Consider the following 17825-nt stretch of genomic DNA (forward strand, 5'->3'; position numbering starts at 1 on the left):
TTTCTTTGTGTATATTTAGTAATCATACAAGTAATGTGTTTTAGTGATTGCTTTTGTTTCAAAATATACATATACCCACAAACCCTGCTATAACAAACTTCTAGGGGCCAAAAGTTTGATTTGCTGTATCCACTCTGATGAGAAAAATAGATTATTCCACAAAAACTGAAAAACTGATTGATGAAGCCTCCTCCCAAAAAGCATTGTTTTGTTTACCAAAAAATGTGAATAATAACTTCAATTTTTTTAAATTATATTTAGGATTAACTGCAATTACTGTTATATGCTGCCATTAAACTTGTTTTCTGTTCTTTTCAGGTTTGACATACTTTATTTTCTAAAATATAAATAAGCATTTTCGTGACAAATATAATTTCCTAAGATATGCTTATTATGCTTTCTTGTTTTCCAAAAATTAAATGTTGCACTTGCCTTAAGTAAACTTTGCTTAAAATAAATACAGAAAACAAACAGGAAAACACTTAGAAAGAGGAAGGCAAAGAATGAATAGAAAGTTGAGTGAAGATGAAAGAACAATAATATGAAGGTGGTTGTTCACTCTTCTTGTAGCCTAAACATAGATAGTAGGAATTTGTAAATTTTAAACTTTACAGATTCTGAAAAATAAAAAAAAGTTTGAAAATATGCACGAAGTTCATTATATTGGATTTTTATACATTTAGATTTTCAGTTACATAATATAACATTAAGTGTATAAGAATTCAAAAATATTATATCCAGGTGTTTAATATAAACTGTACTTACATTTATATAGGGATTGTTCTGCCTTTAATTAAAAGCCTAAGCTAAACCTATGTTTTGTTTTGTTTCCAGTTTTTCTGCAATAGAAATGTCATAAAAATTAATTAAGCTATCCTGAAAAAGGTATTTAATTAAATCATATATCAAATTTGAATGAGGTATCATAAGTTTCTTAAAATTTTTATGCTCAGCAGTAGCATTGTATTTAATTAAAATTTCATATGCATAACTCCTTAACACATATGCAATATTTTGAAGCAATATTTATATATTGATCTTGACCTCTGAGCATTTATGCATTGATTACTAAAATAAATTTTTACTTTCTATACAAAATTTTGACTAAATTGTTTTTTACTTTTAGTTAAAATGATCTTTTTAATTGTTTTTAATGAGTTAAACATTTTTAATGATGGTGCGCTACTGATGTACACTGTGGGGGGAAAAAAAGAGACAGTTCTATATCTCCCGTTCTACTGGACTGATTGACAAAATTCAAATTGCGTTTTTTATGTCTCGAAAGCGCGACTTAGGATATATATTAGATTTATATATAGCGTTATTCTAACATAGGTATTTCAACACAAAATCGGACTTCTTCTGAAATAATATACCAATGTTTTTCCATATTTCGATTCTACTACTCAAATTATGCCAGACTGCCCAGTTTTGTAAAAATCGCATGAGTAGTTTTTAAAAAATCAGCTCCTCAATGTTAATTGAATTTGGCATATATTTATTAATATCTTTTTTTATTCTTCTTTTCACATTTCAAAATTTAGCTTCATTCCAAATAAATTTGTCCATTTTTTAATGTTTTATTTTAAAATAATTTTCATAAATTTTTCGAACAAAATTTTGTATTCTAACCTATAAAATTTTTACCATCATCTTAAAGAAGGTGTAATTCTAAGCATATCTGCAAAAAATTAGACTTTTTTATTCAAAATTTTCTAAGATATTTGCATGTTGTGAAATTTGGCATCTTTTCCTTGAGCGATAATGCCAAATGTGGTTTATGGGCTTTGTTGCAGTGAATTGCCACAGCTATTTTTTAACCTTAAATTTTTACGGAGAATTAATTATATGGAATTTTCCTTCTCAATGATGAGTAATAAATATTTATTAATACTATATGAAAAGCTATTTTTTAAAATTATAGATGATATTATTCAAATTTTAAACAAGATTTTTAAATTTTTCTTTTTTAAATATTTGTAATTTTGTATTAGTAAATTTTTTAACCTTTGCCATGTTATCATCTGCTAATTTACTTTAACTTCATTTAAGTTTAATTGTCTAAAACTGAGAAAGTTTGTTTGTTTGAATTTCACAATGTTTTTAAGCAAACAGGACGTTGACAGTTTGGATCATGTCCCAGCTTTAAAAAACATATGTATAAATATAAATTTTTACATTAATTCTCTTAGAAAGAATGTTTTAAGTAGTAATTTTCTCTCTTGTAGATTATGTAAAAAAAAAAACTTCTTTATATGGAAATTATTAGGCTTAAAAACTAAATAATATGATCAAAATTTTTTGCACCCAATATAAGATTCGGGTCTCTCGGTGGTACAGGATAAGCACTGCTGGAGTGGTTTATTTCTTTCTCATTTAACAAAAATCTTTTAATTCAAATATTTATCCTTTGGACTTTTCTTTATTTATAGTTAAAATGTCTAGAAAATGAAGTCTTCAGCTGAAATGCATTTGATGCAACTTATATTTTAAAAAATTTTACAAGAATGCAAAATTTATGGAAGTGTAACATTAAAAAATCCTATTTTTTTTGTTTCGGCACTGAAAACAAATGTAGAAGGAAATTGGGGGGGGCGGAAGAAAGCAAACATTTAAAGGGGAATCTACTTCACGGAAGTTGGGTGTTCAAAGAGAAAACACTTGGACGTGTACACCAGTAAATAGCAGTAATTGAGTTTGTGTAAAAGAGGGAGACATGTTTAAGGTTGCTATGAAGTAATATGCATGAATCAAAGTAATATAACTTCATTGGGAGGTTCTTCTCTGACATGATAATAAGTGTTAAATATTAAAAATATATACTTCACAATTTTATAAGGATAATATAAATGTCAGTGAAATGATAGATTTTTGAAAGGTTTTGTAATTAAGTTTTCAGATACAATCAATGAATTTGAAACTAAAAGTTGTTACTTATTCAATTGAGCATGAGCTGTAACATAAATATGCTCTCCATAGATTGTGCACGTTTGAAAGCATTAAACTGAAAAAAATGTCAGCCATTTATAAATGTAGTGATGTGATCTGAGTTAGACTATTTTTTGCCTAACAATAAAATTAATTAAAAAGCAGATAATCACTGAATTTTTTTTTGAGGGGGATTGGCCCAAACGTTTTTAAAATACAAACTGTAAACTTCACATTGATAATATAATTAGAATAAATAACCAAAAATATTTTAATGATTGTCTGATATCTGTATTTAATTTTAAATGGATGTCACAACATCCTGAAATCTTGAGAGAATTTTTTTTTTTAAATAATATAATTAAATTATATTTATACCTTTCAGTGGTAAAGAAATGTAAAAATAATTAAATTTAAGATTTCTGTAGAGTGTTCTCTTTTTCAAAATGCAATTTTGTTTATTATTTAATAATACACTTTTTAAAAATTTTAATTTTCATCATTATTTTTGAAAGAATGAAACTTGAGTTAAAGAAACAGAAGAAAATTTGAATATATGGATCCTATATGGCAATCCCAAACATAAATTATTATTTTTGATTGAAAATTGAAATTCAAACTAAATATAATAAAATATAAAAATATGTTATAGAAAATTTTCATTATAACATATAAACTAGTGTAGGTAGGTGGGAGTCTTTAAGAACATCCAGTCACAGTTTTCTGCATTTATCATAATGTAGAAATAATCATATGTTATTATAGTGTGTAAAACAGACTAGATGGATATCATTATGGAGCTTGAAGAATTTCCATCTGAATAATTTGTAGAGGTCCATGTAGTCAAGTAAAAAAAAAAAAAAAAAAAAGAATTTATCATTTTGGACATGGCTAAATTTTTCAAATTAGAAATACCAGAGTCCTGTAGAACGTCAGGAAGATTAAAGTAAATAAATAATTAAAATCAATAAAATGTAAAGTGAACAATTTAATGAATTTATATTAATTATAAATAGTTAAATAATAAAAATGAAATATTTGGGGCTGTGGCTGAATTTAAGCCATGGATACTATTTTAAAGAATGCCAGAAACAAAGATCTTTCTTTTTCCATTGCATGAATGAGAAAAGTTAAACAGTTAAAGCATTACTAATAAGATTTGAAAGAGTGGTAGAAACAGTGTGGGAATATGGAAAGAAATTTTAATGGAGAAGTGTAGGTATGAAGAAGAATCCAACACTTTCTGCTGCCTATCGGATGCAGCTATCAAACAAAGTGTGACAGAAAAAAAAAAAAAAAAGAAGTGTCCCTGAATCCGAGATTTGATCTGTAAGCTGGAGTAAAGCAAGGTTCTGTATAAGTAATAATCTTATCCCCTACATTTGGTTACATCATTTGGAAAAAATTACAATTGCTATTTTCCATGTGAAGTCATTAGCTTTGGATAAGTTTGAAATGTTTATCTTAATGTTTCAGTATATTCAGTGCAATGTACTCGTAATTTGCAGTGCATAACAGGGCTGTGGAGTCAGTAGGGAAAATGACAGACTCTTGACTCCTGGAATTTTAATAACTCCAACTCCCTCATATATATATGTAAACACATACACATGGGTTACAGCTTATTTTTTAATATAAAAAAAGTGATAGATGCTACAGAAAAAAAAATTGATGGCATAGCAAATTATATTAATTAGCATTTAATATTTCTCAAAATCCAATTCGTCAATGAAAAGAATGATAGAGACTATTGCAATGTCTGCAGTTTGACTGTCCTGATTCAAATTCTCAAATTGTTCTGAGAATAATTTCATTCTTAATGAAAGTTCATAGATGGCTTTCTTTGCCTTTTTAATTTGTTCGTCATCCAAAAAAATTTGGTGTTTCGTATCTACATATATTGAACTCAGCAAGATCTCATTGTCTAGCAAACTAGTTTCTCTTTTCTTCATTGAAGAAATGATTCCCTCTGCAATAAACCCTCCATTTCAGAAAGAACAAATTTCACATTCTTCTATTCTCACCTCCTGTCAATTCTTCAGATTGCAGCTTTTTTGTTGCTATATACGGTGTAGAAAGAAGAGTTTCCAATTTTGCAAAATCATTCCTAGATAATTCACTAATAGAAAGACTTCCATTTGCAAGTCTTTCTATTAGTAAAACATTAGGGTTATCTACATCTCCTGAAAAAAGTTCTTAAACCTCTTTATCATCAAATATGTACTTCCTTATCGCATTGTTTGATCAGTAATTTCTCCTTTTCCTGCTCGCTTCCTAAGAATAGCATCAATTTTGGGAGTTCTTGCTGCTAACCTAAATTTACCAGTGAGATTTGTAACTAAATGAATAAGTTTAATCGCTAATGGCAAATATCACATCCATTCTCCTCCCTTATATTTATTTATTAATAGGTCAATAAATTAGAAAATAACTAGTTATTAATATTTAAAGTTCATAAATAAAAATAATAACTCAGCTTGTCATTAATTTTTTTCCAATTCATTTTAATTTCATTTCAAATTCAAACTGGAGTCGGAGTCGACCTGTATTTAGCGACTCCACAGCCCTGGTGTATAAGAACATGAGCAACAGTTTCCTTTTCTTGTTCTATTGTAAATCGCGAATAATCGATACCAAATCAGTGGATATTGCAGCACAAACAGGGATTCCAGTACGTTTGAAAATAAACCTCATAAATTTACTGTAGTTTAAGAGTTCACTCCTGGAGAATAAAGTTTTGGCAAGTGGATTGGGGATCTTCTTCACCTTTCAATCTCGTGCCTAAGCGTTCCCCCCCCCCAAGGAAAGATAGGCATTCATTCAGAATTTGGAATTAATTTTCAAGACTTATTAAAATAAAATTTTATGAGATTAAAGTAATTTTCTGTTGAAATTGTGGTTGAATTTCATAAAGTATGTACCACAGCTTGGATTTATTTTACAGAAGTACTGTAGACTGGATCCAGTGGGTTGTGGCACAATTTAAGCACTGATTCTAGGAAAATAATATATCTTATATACAATATCTTAATTTATTATGTGATAAAAATTTTTAAAAAAATTGAGTGATTCCCTGATTATGAACTTACCAAACAAAATATACAGTAAGTTCTTTAAACATCAAATAACTTTTGAACACATAAAGCTATAGTTATGAAACTTACATTTACCTGCAATAAGATGACTATGTTGTATCATATGACATCAAATGCAGTGCCATATACACATGCATTTGTTTCATATGAACAACCGTTTCAGACAATTTTTCAACCTGGTTTACTACTGAAAGAACGAGGCACGATTTTTTTCCTTCTTTTTGAAAAAAATTGCAAGTTGTTCGTTTTCAACCAATCAGTTTGTTTGTAATGGAGAACCAGTTTTCCCTTTACATGCCAACCCCAAAGTGATCTGTGGTGATCGGTTGTTGTGACAAAGCAGAAAATTGTTCCTTCTGAATGTTCTTCCAAAACAAACAGACTTACAGGTAAATTTTTTAAGGTGGTGATCAAATCACGAAAACTATGAGAGATAGCAGAGAAAAGTCAGTAGCAAACATGTAGAAATGGGCACTAACTTACTCTTACATACAAAAATTTTCTAATGGTAATACTAAATACAATAATTGTTCACATAAGTACTATGAAGAAGCAGACTTTTGAACATCCCCAGTTGTATCCAAAAGGGAGGATCATTGTTTATTTTATTGCTATAATTGTAGGATCAACTTTTTAAAAAAAGTTTCCTTCTTTAGAAGTTGTATTTATGTTTTTAATTTTACTTTGTGTCTTTGCTGCTATAGTTATTTTGCCATTGTATTGTGAGATATTATTTGCTAATTGTCACTTAGAATCTTAACTTTAATGGATTATCCTTTTTGTCTTGCTCCAGAACATGCTGCTTGTCCGATGTTTGAAGGCAAAGAATCATAATTTCCTTTCCACAAAATCAAATCTTGAGGGTCAGGTTTCAGAGTGCCACTAAATTGAATATTTTGCTAGGGATGAAAATTCTAGAAGTTGTTTCTAAGTCACATTGGGTCTAGGGCATAAATTTCAGATAGCTTCGATTGTGATAGCGCGACGATAGCAACTTCAATTACTTCCATTTTATTATGGCTATCTGTGTTAAGAGAGACGTTATTGCTGTTCATCTCAAGAACTGTTTCAACAAGGTCAGGCTTAGCAAATTTCTTGGGTGAAATAGAGCAGAGGGAGTGATTTGATCATTGTGTTAAGGATGCAGTCAGGGGCCAAGCCTTCAGGAACTTTTGCTTGGTTGAACATGTAGTATCAGTAGTACTGTCTTTGACATTAAGCTTGGGCAGTTGATCCTTAAGCAAAACTAGGGTTTCTACTCACACTTCTCAAAATCTAGGATGAACTGATATTACTTCAATTTATACTTTGGCAGCATATCAGGCAATCCTGAATTCATAGCAATATTGGGTGATGCTATACTGCTCATTTCTTTAACTGTGATAAAATTTATTTCATTAGCTGAATGTGGACTGGATGAAAATCTAAGTGTATATTGCCTAAAAGCAAAGCTCATTGCTACTTAAAATATGGAATTAGTTGATCATTTGTAAATAAAATGTAATATGTTTACAAATTTTATGGCTCAATGTTGATTTTTTATTATTCTATTCTCCCATGCAGTGGAAAATAACTGTATGTGCTCATGTACACATCCAATCTCATGCTTTGATTTGAAAGCTCATTATTATTCTCTTTACATTTAGCATAATCTCAAGAATTTATTTAAAGCTTATAAATGTAATATTGTTGCATTCTGCGAGTTCATGGATTTGAAGTGATTGACAACACTTGATTAATGGAAACACAATTTATTAGCCAGTATTATAAGCTGCGTTCAGACGGGGGCGTAAAGGGCATAAGTGGTTAAATCCGAGCTCCGTTGCCAAGGCAACCAGTCTGTGCTATGTCACAAAATCTGGTTTAGGGCTCGTGGCATAGGGTTCAGTTTTCAACTTTATGCCTAGTTTGGGATAAGCGTCAACCAATCAGAGCGAAGCTAAAACGACGTGACGTTCTGCAGAAAATTTCACTACCACAAATCAAGTAGAGCGAAAGCGGGAAATCAATCGAGCAAGAGAACAGCACAGGAAAGTTGTAGACACATCCACGCATGCACAAATTTAGCTTCTCTCATTGGCCACGGCTTACACCCCGTTCTCGCAGGTGTGAACGGAACTCCCGTATTTTATGCTGTTATGACTATGCCTCTATGCCCTTTAAGCCGGCGTCTGAACGCAACCATACAGGACAGTTCCGAAGACGCGTTACAGTCATCGAAAAACTAAGCCGCCATCTGAACGCAACCATACAGAACAGTTCTGAAGACACATTACAGTCATCGAAAAACTATGATTAACATGCTGAAACAATCAGCCTTCAGGCTACAACAGCTTCATGGCAAAACACAAAATACAGTTCCCGACTAGGTCGATCGCTCTTGGAGCTCAACACACTCAAGATACTCTTCATGATACACGCGACAATAAACTGTTACTTCGCGTACAGGCAGGGTTTATATGACTTTTGACCTGTCTTCGAGAACATTCTGTGATAAACATGTAAGAATTCGTTCTAGAAGGTTCTCCTTCCGTCTATGGCATACTGCCAATTTTGTCACCAAATCTGGCAACCCAACATTTCATTGGCATTCTCTGGCAACCCACCCTGCCAGGAAGCTTTCTTCCATGGCTGGGCATTTCACAATATGCTGTTTTCAGCTCCATATGAGATATAAATACCAAATTTGAGAAGTTTTAGTTTCATGTTTTCACAAAAGTCTGTTCAGAGCATCAAGTATTGCATCACTTCCAGTTTATCAATTTTAGCCAAAATCTAATATGTTTTTTCCATTAGTATAAAAGTTTTTAATACTAAATTGAAAAATTGTGAATTATATTTTAATATGATTAATACTCATTGAAAACTCACAATTTAATTTTCAGACCAAAAACATCACCTCTGTTATCTATGTATGTAGATTGGCAAGAGGTAAAAGTGGGTTTGAACAACTTTCCTTTATCTTTTATTACTTTCCCATGCATTTAGGCATTCTGGTCAGTAATATGTGTTCAATCACCAAGAACATGCGATAAAATATATGAATACGTATAATCGCTATTCAGAAAGCAATGAATTTTTTTTAAACTGAGATTGTTCTGTTGAAAAATTGTCTAAATGTGTTAATAGTATTCTAAAATGTGGAAAAGTAATGTTGTTTAACCATATTATGTTGCCACATTACATTTTGTTGAAACCTCTTAGCATTTGCTACTTAAAACCAGTGGTTCCTCAAAACTGGACTTCAATTAAAGAAAACAATAAAAAACAAAAGGCTGAATAACTAGAAATTACACCCTGAATGAAAATTTGCTTAACTGAATTTCTAGCCTCCATTATTATTTGTTACTTTAGAATAGTGGGAGGAAAAAGCAATTATGGGATTCAACCATCTGCCGCAATGGTCGTTACCACGGTTATGAGACAGAATGCTTTTGGGAAAAATGATTCTGAAATTAAAGTGAAACATTTTTTTTCAATCTCGTAAAATGTCCCGAGTATATAAGCGCAACAAATTGCTGTACAAAGTAGTCTCAGCTAACAACCAAACTAGTTTGAAGTACTGTTGACATAAATGAATTTCTACAGAATGTAACTTATAGTGCCACTATATGTGATAATAATCTCATAATAGACTTATTTAAAACATGAACGTAAATAGCAATCCTCTCTGGGCAAGCACAGGTCAATTTAATGAATGAGCCCAGTATAAGGCCTGGCTAAAATGTTAATTCGTTCGCTAACCAGTGGAGCAATCCTTACACTAAACGCCCTTTGTTTGAGAGTTTAGGAAGTTCTCTAAACTTTGTCAATCAGATGATTCCATTTTCTGTAATGGTTATATTTTTAACTGAAACACTCTGGAATTTATACAAGATAACAATGTGAAACATATTTTAATGCTTAGTTACATAACTGTAAAGGTTCATGACTTATTAAAATTAATTGGCAGCCAATAATTATAATGATGGCTGCACACATAATTCCTTCTTGAAGAGAACTTTCTAGTTCTTATGAATTATACGAAACTCATTAATACCCTGCTTATTTGATAAGTCATACATTGAAATGTAATATTTCTTATGAAACACTGATAACATCATTATGTATTAACTTAATTCTGAATTCTGTTGAAGTTACTGCTAATGGCTGTGATAATTTGGACAATTGCCAAAGTTATCTCTTGTATTATAACGTATTATTAAAGAGTATTATCTCTTGAAAAATCTATTTTTCTTCTTTATTTACATATCTTCTATGTACAATATTATTTACAAATAATGAATGATCCAATATGATTTTAAAGGTATATTCATTAAACACATTCCACTCAGGTGTTCTCATTAATATCCTACAATGCTACACTAGTTAATCCAAACTCCAAATGTCCTGCTTTGCTGGCTTTTCACATTCTCTTTTTCTGGCAGAAAAAGGAAGACTGACATTGGAGATACATGAGAGTAAGCATGCTAACTTATGAGCTCTGACAGAACTTAACTAATGCAGCTTTTTAGTATAAGAATTTAGATTTAATTAAATATATTTTTCACATGCAGAAAAATTATATTGCAAAAATAATTATAGGCTATAGAAAACAAATACATTAACAGACCCATTTAATTATGTTTATTTGAGAATGCTTACGTGAAAATGATTTACACTTTTATACAAGAAATAGGCCAACCTATAACTAAACACAACAAAATTTTTTCATTAGAAATACAAAGTTGACCATTTTCTACACATGTTGATACAAGCTCAGGAATCTGCAGTAAAACCTGTCAAGAAAAGGATCATTAAGCATCAATTATGGAGGCGGAGGCCTTGTTGTGAAATTTTTTTTCAGTTTATATTTCATGTAAAACAAATTTCAAAACGTACACATTTCGTTTCAAACAGATTTTACTACACATTTAAAACTTGAGCTATTACACATGAAAAATAAAACAGAAGTAATCAATAAAATTCTGTGCAAAAAATTTCTCGTACAATTCAATCAGATTTAATAAATTTAAGGTAAAAGTTTACAATTGGGTGCCCCTTGTTTTTTTCGAGATTCTTTTTTTTTTTTCAGGAAGGCACAATTTCAAGATAGCCACAATACAAAACCAAAATAAAAAGTTGAGCAATTGCACAAATTGTGTCCATGTATACATCAATCCATTTTCACTTAAAAAATCACAGAATTGCACAAACTCAGCACTGCATACTGCCTTAACTTTGTCCATGTACACATCAATCTATTTTCACTTACAATAAATCAGGAAGCTAAAACCAAGTTAAAACTATTATGGTACCCAGAAATGGGATTTCATCACCAAAATTGAACATATTTTGTCGCCAATCAAAGGAGGCACCCAATTCTACACTAAAAAGGCTCAAATAGTATAAAAAAACAGAATTATTCTTCATGCTTTCAGCATTACAAAATATTAAATGTTTATTATTATCTCAATGCTAAAATTTTATGCAAGTTCATAGAAATCACACAATTTATAAATCTACCAGTCTTTTTGCATCATATTAAAAAACCTATATCACGACAAATCACCCATTCTACATATTAAAAATTATTAAATAATTTAAAAACCCCATATAATATATAATTATATGGGAGAATAACAAATTAAATATTAATTCATGTATATTACATCCAATTTAAAATTTAACAAAAATGTCTATATATTATGTAAAATATTTTATTTGATTTGAAAGTTATTTTATTTGAAAATATCAAAATGAAACTATGCATTAAATTCAAAAAAGTTCTGTATTTATTTCTAAAGATTTGTGCAATGACATAAATTTATCATTTAGAATTTTTAGAAATTTAAGGGAATTTATTTTAATTTTTACATGTTCATAAACTAAAAATCTGTATGATTTTGAGTTACACACAAGGAATTAAAAATCTTTAAAATTCAGAAACATATAGCTGTAAATGCAAAGAATTTTTAATAAACTGAGTTAGGCAAAAAATGTCCTTTTTTTTTTGGTAAATTTTGAAATGCATTATTACACTGCAAAATTACTGTTACATCATAAAATATAACTTGAAAAACCTGAGAAAGATGGGTAAATTTTTGTTTGTATCTACTTTATATGCAGATATATAATAATTCTACTGATATTTCTAAATTACCCATCAGTTTTTTATAACAATATTTTTGTAAATATGTTCTTTTCTATTCACGTCGGGAAATTAGCTTCATGTTTGAAAATTATTAATTTAAATCCAAATTTTATGTGTTAGTTTCTCACAATTAAAAGAATTCACTCAAACATATGGAGGAGATGAATGCGTTCATACCCAAATTATTTCAGACTTTTTTAGGGAGGTTTAATTAATTTCCCTTGAACTGCAATAATTTACTTACTTTTTTATGTCTACCATTACAAATTTAATGTCCCACTAAAAGTTGAAAAATTACTGTTGCCTTAAAAAGTACTTAGAATCTTCTGAACGTTAGAGGTCATCTTCCAATAGTTGGAAAATCAAAACGCCGCTGTGCTTGTTGCCTAATATGTAATGTTGGGTTATGCAAAGAATACCTGTACCTGTTTACCCTGTACCATATGATGTAAAATCTATTTCATATAATAAAGTTTTCCAGAATAATAGGTGTGCTTATAGTAAGTCGATTGCTACGTGTGGGATATATGTATCCCTCCACTAACTATGGCTGGAACATATATGTCCCAGCGTTTGGCTTGAAAACGGTTCGTCCAAAAAAAAAAAAAAAAAATTCCCAAATGCTAGTTGCAACATGTACACATGACAGCAACCTGTCTAATATGGAATTCTGGTGCAGAATGATTTAGTTCTGATTTGTCTCATTCGTAAACTATAATTATGGTTCCTGAATTTGAAATCATTATTGGCTGAAATGTTACAAAAGCATCTGTATCGTGAGCACTATGCTGGAATCATATGCCATGAATTAATTTCGAAATGATGCAATTAACAGAGATTTATTACAAGTAATTATTTATTTTTAGGACGAGTGTAACAGGACTATTGCAAATTAAAGTCGTAATGTTGGTTTAGCTACTTATCTTACACACATATATATACAATTATTTAGAAGTTAACACAAGACATAACATGATTTATGAAGTGACAGAGTTCGACATGTAAAAGACGTAAACAGTTATAGTGGCCAATTTTAAACGGAGAAGCGCATTCCTGATCACATTTGTGCCTTTTTTACATCTTTTATAATAATTTCGATAGAGGAAATATTAGGCAACAAGCTAGCTAGTTGACAGTAGAGATGAATGCAATGTTTCTAAGATGAAAACCCAGTTCGAAAAGATGTAGCTCCAATTTGGTTAATTTTAAATTTCAGTTCCCTTATTTGAAATTATTATTAGCTAAAGTATTATGAAAGAATCAGGTGAAGAAGATTAATATAGAAATGCTACAGTCTAGAGATTTATTATAGGCAATTATGTATAGAACAGAAAGAGGAAATAACCAAATTAAAATTGGAAGTTAAGGAACAATTGCATATCAAAATTAAAATCTTGATTTATGCATTTTTTTAAATCTTATACACATAGATGCACATATATCTATATTAATTAAACTACAAAATGCTCATAAAAGAAATGATTAAACACTACAGATGTGGCACAATGATTACAAGCATGACTGCTAATAAAAAAATATCACAGAAAGAAGGTAATATTATTGAGAATATATATCATATGCAAGTGGATGAGTAAAAAATTTATCTTCATTTACAAAAAAAATTATTGCTTTTAAATTATACTGTTAGCATAACACGTGCGTAAATTCTGAAAAGCGGGCGTGACTTGAAGGTTTTCCATGGTAAATAACCTTAAAAATTAAAAGTGCAAGATTTTTTTAATATATAATGTTTTATTAAATTTAAATCTAATTTGTATTTATGCAAATTCAAACAGTTCAATCCTGTTTATATTCTGAACAAGATTACTGATCGTTTTGATTTAGTTTCATTCTCTTTAGCTACACATATAAAATAAGAACTGGCAACTAGGACAGAAAATCTATTTTCAACTAGTAAAATAATATGAATGATCTTTTTACTTCATACATCTTTTCATAATGCATTAAATACTTCTAACAGTAATAAACACTTTCTAATGGTAAATATTGTGATATTGGCAAAATTAACAATCCTATTTACAATGATATATTCATACACAATTATAAATAAAACAATAGTTTAGGTTACATACTCTCAGGTATACTTTTCCAAAATTTCTAAAACCATTGTTATTTAAGAAACCTTTAATATATAATATTTTTCATTTAGTTGCTATAAAACATTGCATAAAACATCTCCATTTTACAATGAAATGATTTCCATAAGTGCTATGCAGGGAGAAAAATCAACCTTTTAAATATTTTTTGTTACATTCAATAAAAATAAACTAGATAAAAGCACAGGAAATTTTTTAAATTACGTTAAATATGGTTTCTATCTCTTTCAAAAACATTAGTATACCTCTTTTAAGTGATATGATCTTTACTTTTTATTGCTATTTTTAAATAGTGAAAATAGAAGTTATTTTTTTCTTTATATATTCATGATGTTGGAACTTTCATAGTTCTTCAATGAGCATGATCATGGATGGTACATAATGCCAAGGTGATTCAGATGCAATTATTTTTCTTTTTTATGTGCACAGAGGAAGAACAACACAAAAAAATTACAATTTCCTAAAAAAAAAAAACTTTTTTTTTTATGTATCATACAATCTTTCTTTAATAATTAAAATTTAAACTTTTAAATTTTTGAAGTTTTTTAATACATTTATGATGTTTTCTGACAATAAATATTTATAGTTTGGTGATTTAAAAAAAAACTGTCACTGACTAGCACTCGATAAATTTTACCCTAAGAAGCATTTACTGAGGGAGGAAAAATTATAAAAGCAGTATGTACACTTTTACAGCAAGTAGAATAACAGCTGAACATAAAAGGGTAAATTAATAGGTACTCAAACATGCAAACATCATAGCCAATCCATGGATGTGCAAATTGCATGCACATCCATGGATTGGCTATTATCACATTTATATTAGAAAATACCTGCAAAACATGCTAAACGTACCGAGTGCTGAAATTAGGCATACGGATAATTAGAAAGTGCCAAAATAAGGTTTAAGAAAGCTTGTAGTTGTGCCTTGCAACACTATTCATTTTACATGATGGAGAGACTTCTTTCACTTCAAAAGCTGAGATATAATAAATTTTGAAGACTCATGATAAATGTGAGAATTCTGAAATAAGGCATGCAGCTTGAACTGCAACTACACATCAAAAAACACCTTAACCATATAGCTGATATTGATACATAAATTAGGAAATGAGGTAAGTGGTGAATTTATTTCAGATTAGCTTTCAAAATTCGATTGAACCTTAATTCAGTTTCTTTTTTACCACCAGTGTTTATAAAATTCAGGTTTGAAATCTGTATTTGAAAGAAACATGCTTGAATGACTTTTAGCATATAAGCCTATTTATTACATTCCCACATTTAGTCCATCAAAATACAAATATTTCAAAGAATAGTTCTTTTACACTTATACAGATGACACACAATGCTACTACAATTCAAAATTCATAGTCAGAGTGAAATTTTACATTATAATAAGGCTAAGAACAACACTGAAACTATTCTTTTTTACACATTGGTAACCACTTTGACAAAAATCAATTATCAGATTTCAGCTTGAAATTTTTCTTATACAAATATTATGAATATCCATAAGTTTTGACACAGAAGTTCTTTTGCAACTTAACATTAAATAATATGCTTAAAATAATAAGCATGGCAATTTATGAAAATGTTGCAGACAAATAATTTTCTGTGAGGACAAATATAAAATTATATTTACACAGTCTGGACAGCTCATATCATTTATGGATAACACGTTAAAAGACTTTTCATTCCGTAATTAAGTGTCGAGGTAAATTATATACATTTTTCCCATAGCAAAACAGATATCTGCTTGATCACCTTACAGGTTTTACACAATAAAATTTTAACAACTGTATGATAAATGCCACAGTACCAACAATTCATAACAAAGTTTTTAATATGTGAAAAAATCACTATGAAATCTCATACACAGCCACAAACACAAATATCTGATGCAATTCTATATAGTTTTGAAAAATGAAGTTATTTTTCCAACATCAACAGTAGCATGTGCATCTGATTAGCACACGTGCATAAAAAGAAATATCAATACATATTTTATATTCTTCAAACTTTACAGAGGAATTAATCGGTGGAAAATACAGCTGGAGAATAGTCTGATTCCTGACAAGCATTTCTACTAGTATAAAAAAAGAGAAAGTTATTCACACGTGTAAAATCGCATGAAAAATTTCACTCTTGAGACATATAATGTCCCAGCTGCGCATCAAGAGTCCCTTTAGTTTCAGCCATATACTCATCCAACTGATTGTCAAGTTCTTGCTTAGTTGGAAGACTGGCCTGAATCTTGCTATTCCAACGTCCTCGACCCCTTCCACGTCCTCTGTTACTCTTAGGAGGAAGATTTCTCTGGACCTGAAGACGACCACGAGACTGACGATTGCCTCCTCTGAAATTTCCTCTTCTATTCCGGAAACCTGATCGCTGGTTTGAAATGTAGTTATATCCCGATTTCGGTAAGCCCAATCTAGCTTTAATGAGAGGTGAAGTACCACGCTTGAAATTACCACGTCGCATTCCCTTTCCTCTGACCATCCCAAGACGACCCTTTATGGAACTATTATTTATCCGATTTCCACTTAAGTTTAACCTAGCTTTTATATTGCTTTTGGCGGCTTGTTGCTTTCGTCCAAGCCTCTGTTGCAAGCTTCGTTTCTTTAATCTTAAAGCAGCTATTACCGTTGGTCTATTGGCCATTTGCTGCGCTAACCTAAGATTTGCTGAGGTAGCCTGCCGTTGCATCTGAAATTTATGACGATAATTATCAATAGTTTGCGCTTGAGCACGATACGTAGTAAAACGTTCGTTCAAACTTATCTTCGTCGTGTTTTTCAAAACAATCTTCGTATTCAGTGCTGTAGCCATTGTTGAACTAAAATGTACCACAGAGATGAGAAATAATTATTCGCAACTTATTATAAACAAAAACTTAATATAACATTTTACTTACAAATATCACGGAAGATGCTAATTTAACACAGTAGAAAAGCTTACTATGGCTTCCAACCACCTTACTAGTATTGCCATTTATGGCGAAAGAAATATTTAAGCGAGAATATATACATAAAAAACTATCACCCCCTAGAAAATGTGAACAGTAATTTAGACAGTAATTTGTATTATTATGGAAATTAAAAGTAGAATATGTGAATAATTAAACTGTAATCGTAAATTAAAATGTGAAACTAAAGAATGAAGGAAGAGAATTATTATTCATTTGTTGGAAACGGTAATAGTTAAACGCGTTAGGCTCATATCACGCAGCGTTTATTTCACACGAGCAACTGTTTCGGACAATTTTTCTGACTTGTTTACTATTGAAAGAAAGACATGCTACTTTTTCCTTTCTTTCCAAAAAAAAAAAAAAAAAAAAAATCTGAAATGAATCAGATTTTAAATTACGTCCAAAGGGGCGTTTTTTAACATTTTGTGTGTTACCTTTCTTTATTAAATATCATGTTCCTCGCACTTAAACCATAAGATCCAGTGCAACAGCAATATCGCAAAATAGTTTTAAAACGAGCATATCTTTAGAATTTCCGATACAGAGACTCACGCGCTGGAGATTAAGGCTCCTATATTACT

General features: G+C 30.1%; 1 protein-coding gene and 1 long non-coding RNA gene across 2 annotated transcripts; both read right to left on the minus strand.

Moving 5' to 3' along the window:
- Nucleotides 1-274: 274 nt before the first annotated feature.
- LOC118189749 (uncharacterized) lies at nt 275-17555 on the minus strand. The gene is made up of 3 exons (XR_004758309.2): nt 17191-17555; nt 766-839; nt 275-617 (listed from the first exon to the last, which is right to left on the minus strand). It is a non-coding gene; the product is annotated as an uncharacterized LOC118189749 (long non-coding RNA).
- On the minus strand, nt 10635-17242 carry LOC118189748 (chromatin target of PRMT1 protein). Its single transcript, XM_035360411.2, has one exon. It carries the CDS (start codon nt 17103-17105, stop codon nt 16413-16415), a length of 693 nt encoding a protein of 230 aa, XP_035216302.1. The 5' UTR covers nt 17106-17242; the 3' UTR covers nt 10635-16412.
- Nucleotides 17556-17825: the final 270 nt, after the last annotated feature.

The sequence above is a fragment of the Stegodyphus dumicola genome, chromosome 12 (assembly GCF_044657685.1).
Source record: "Stegodyphus dumicola isolate Sdum_Otavi_A_Nest chromosome 12, ASM4465768v1".
Taxonomy (NCBI): Eukaryota; Metazoa; Arthropoda; class Arachnida; order Araneae; family Eresidae; genus Stegodyphus; species Stegodyphus dumicola.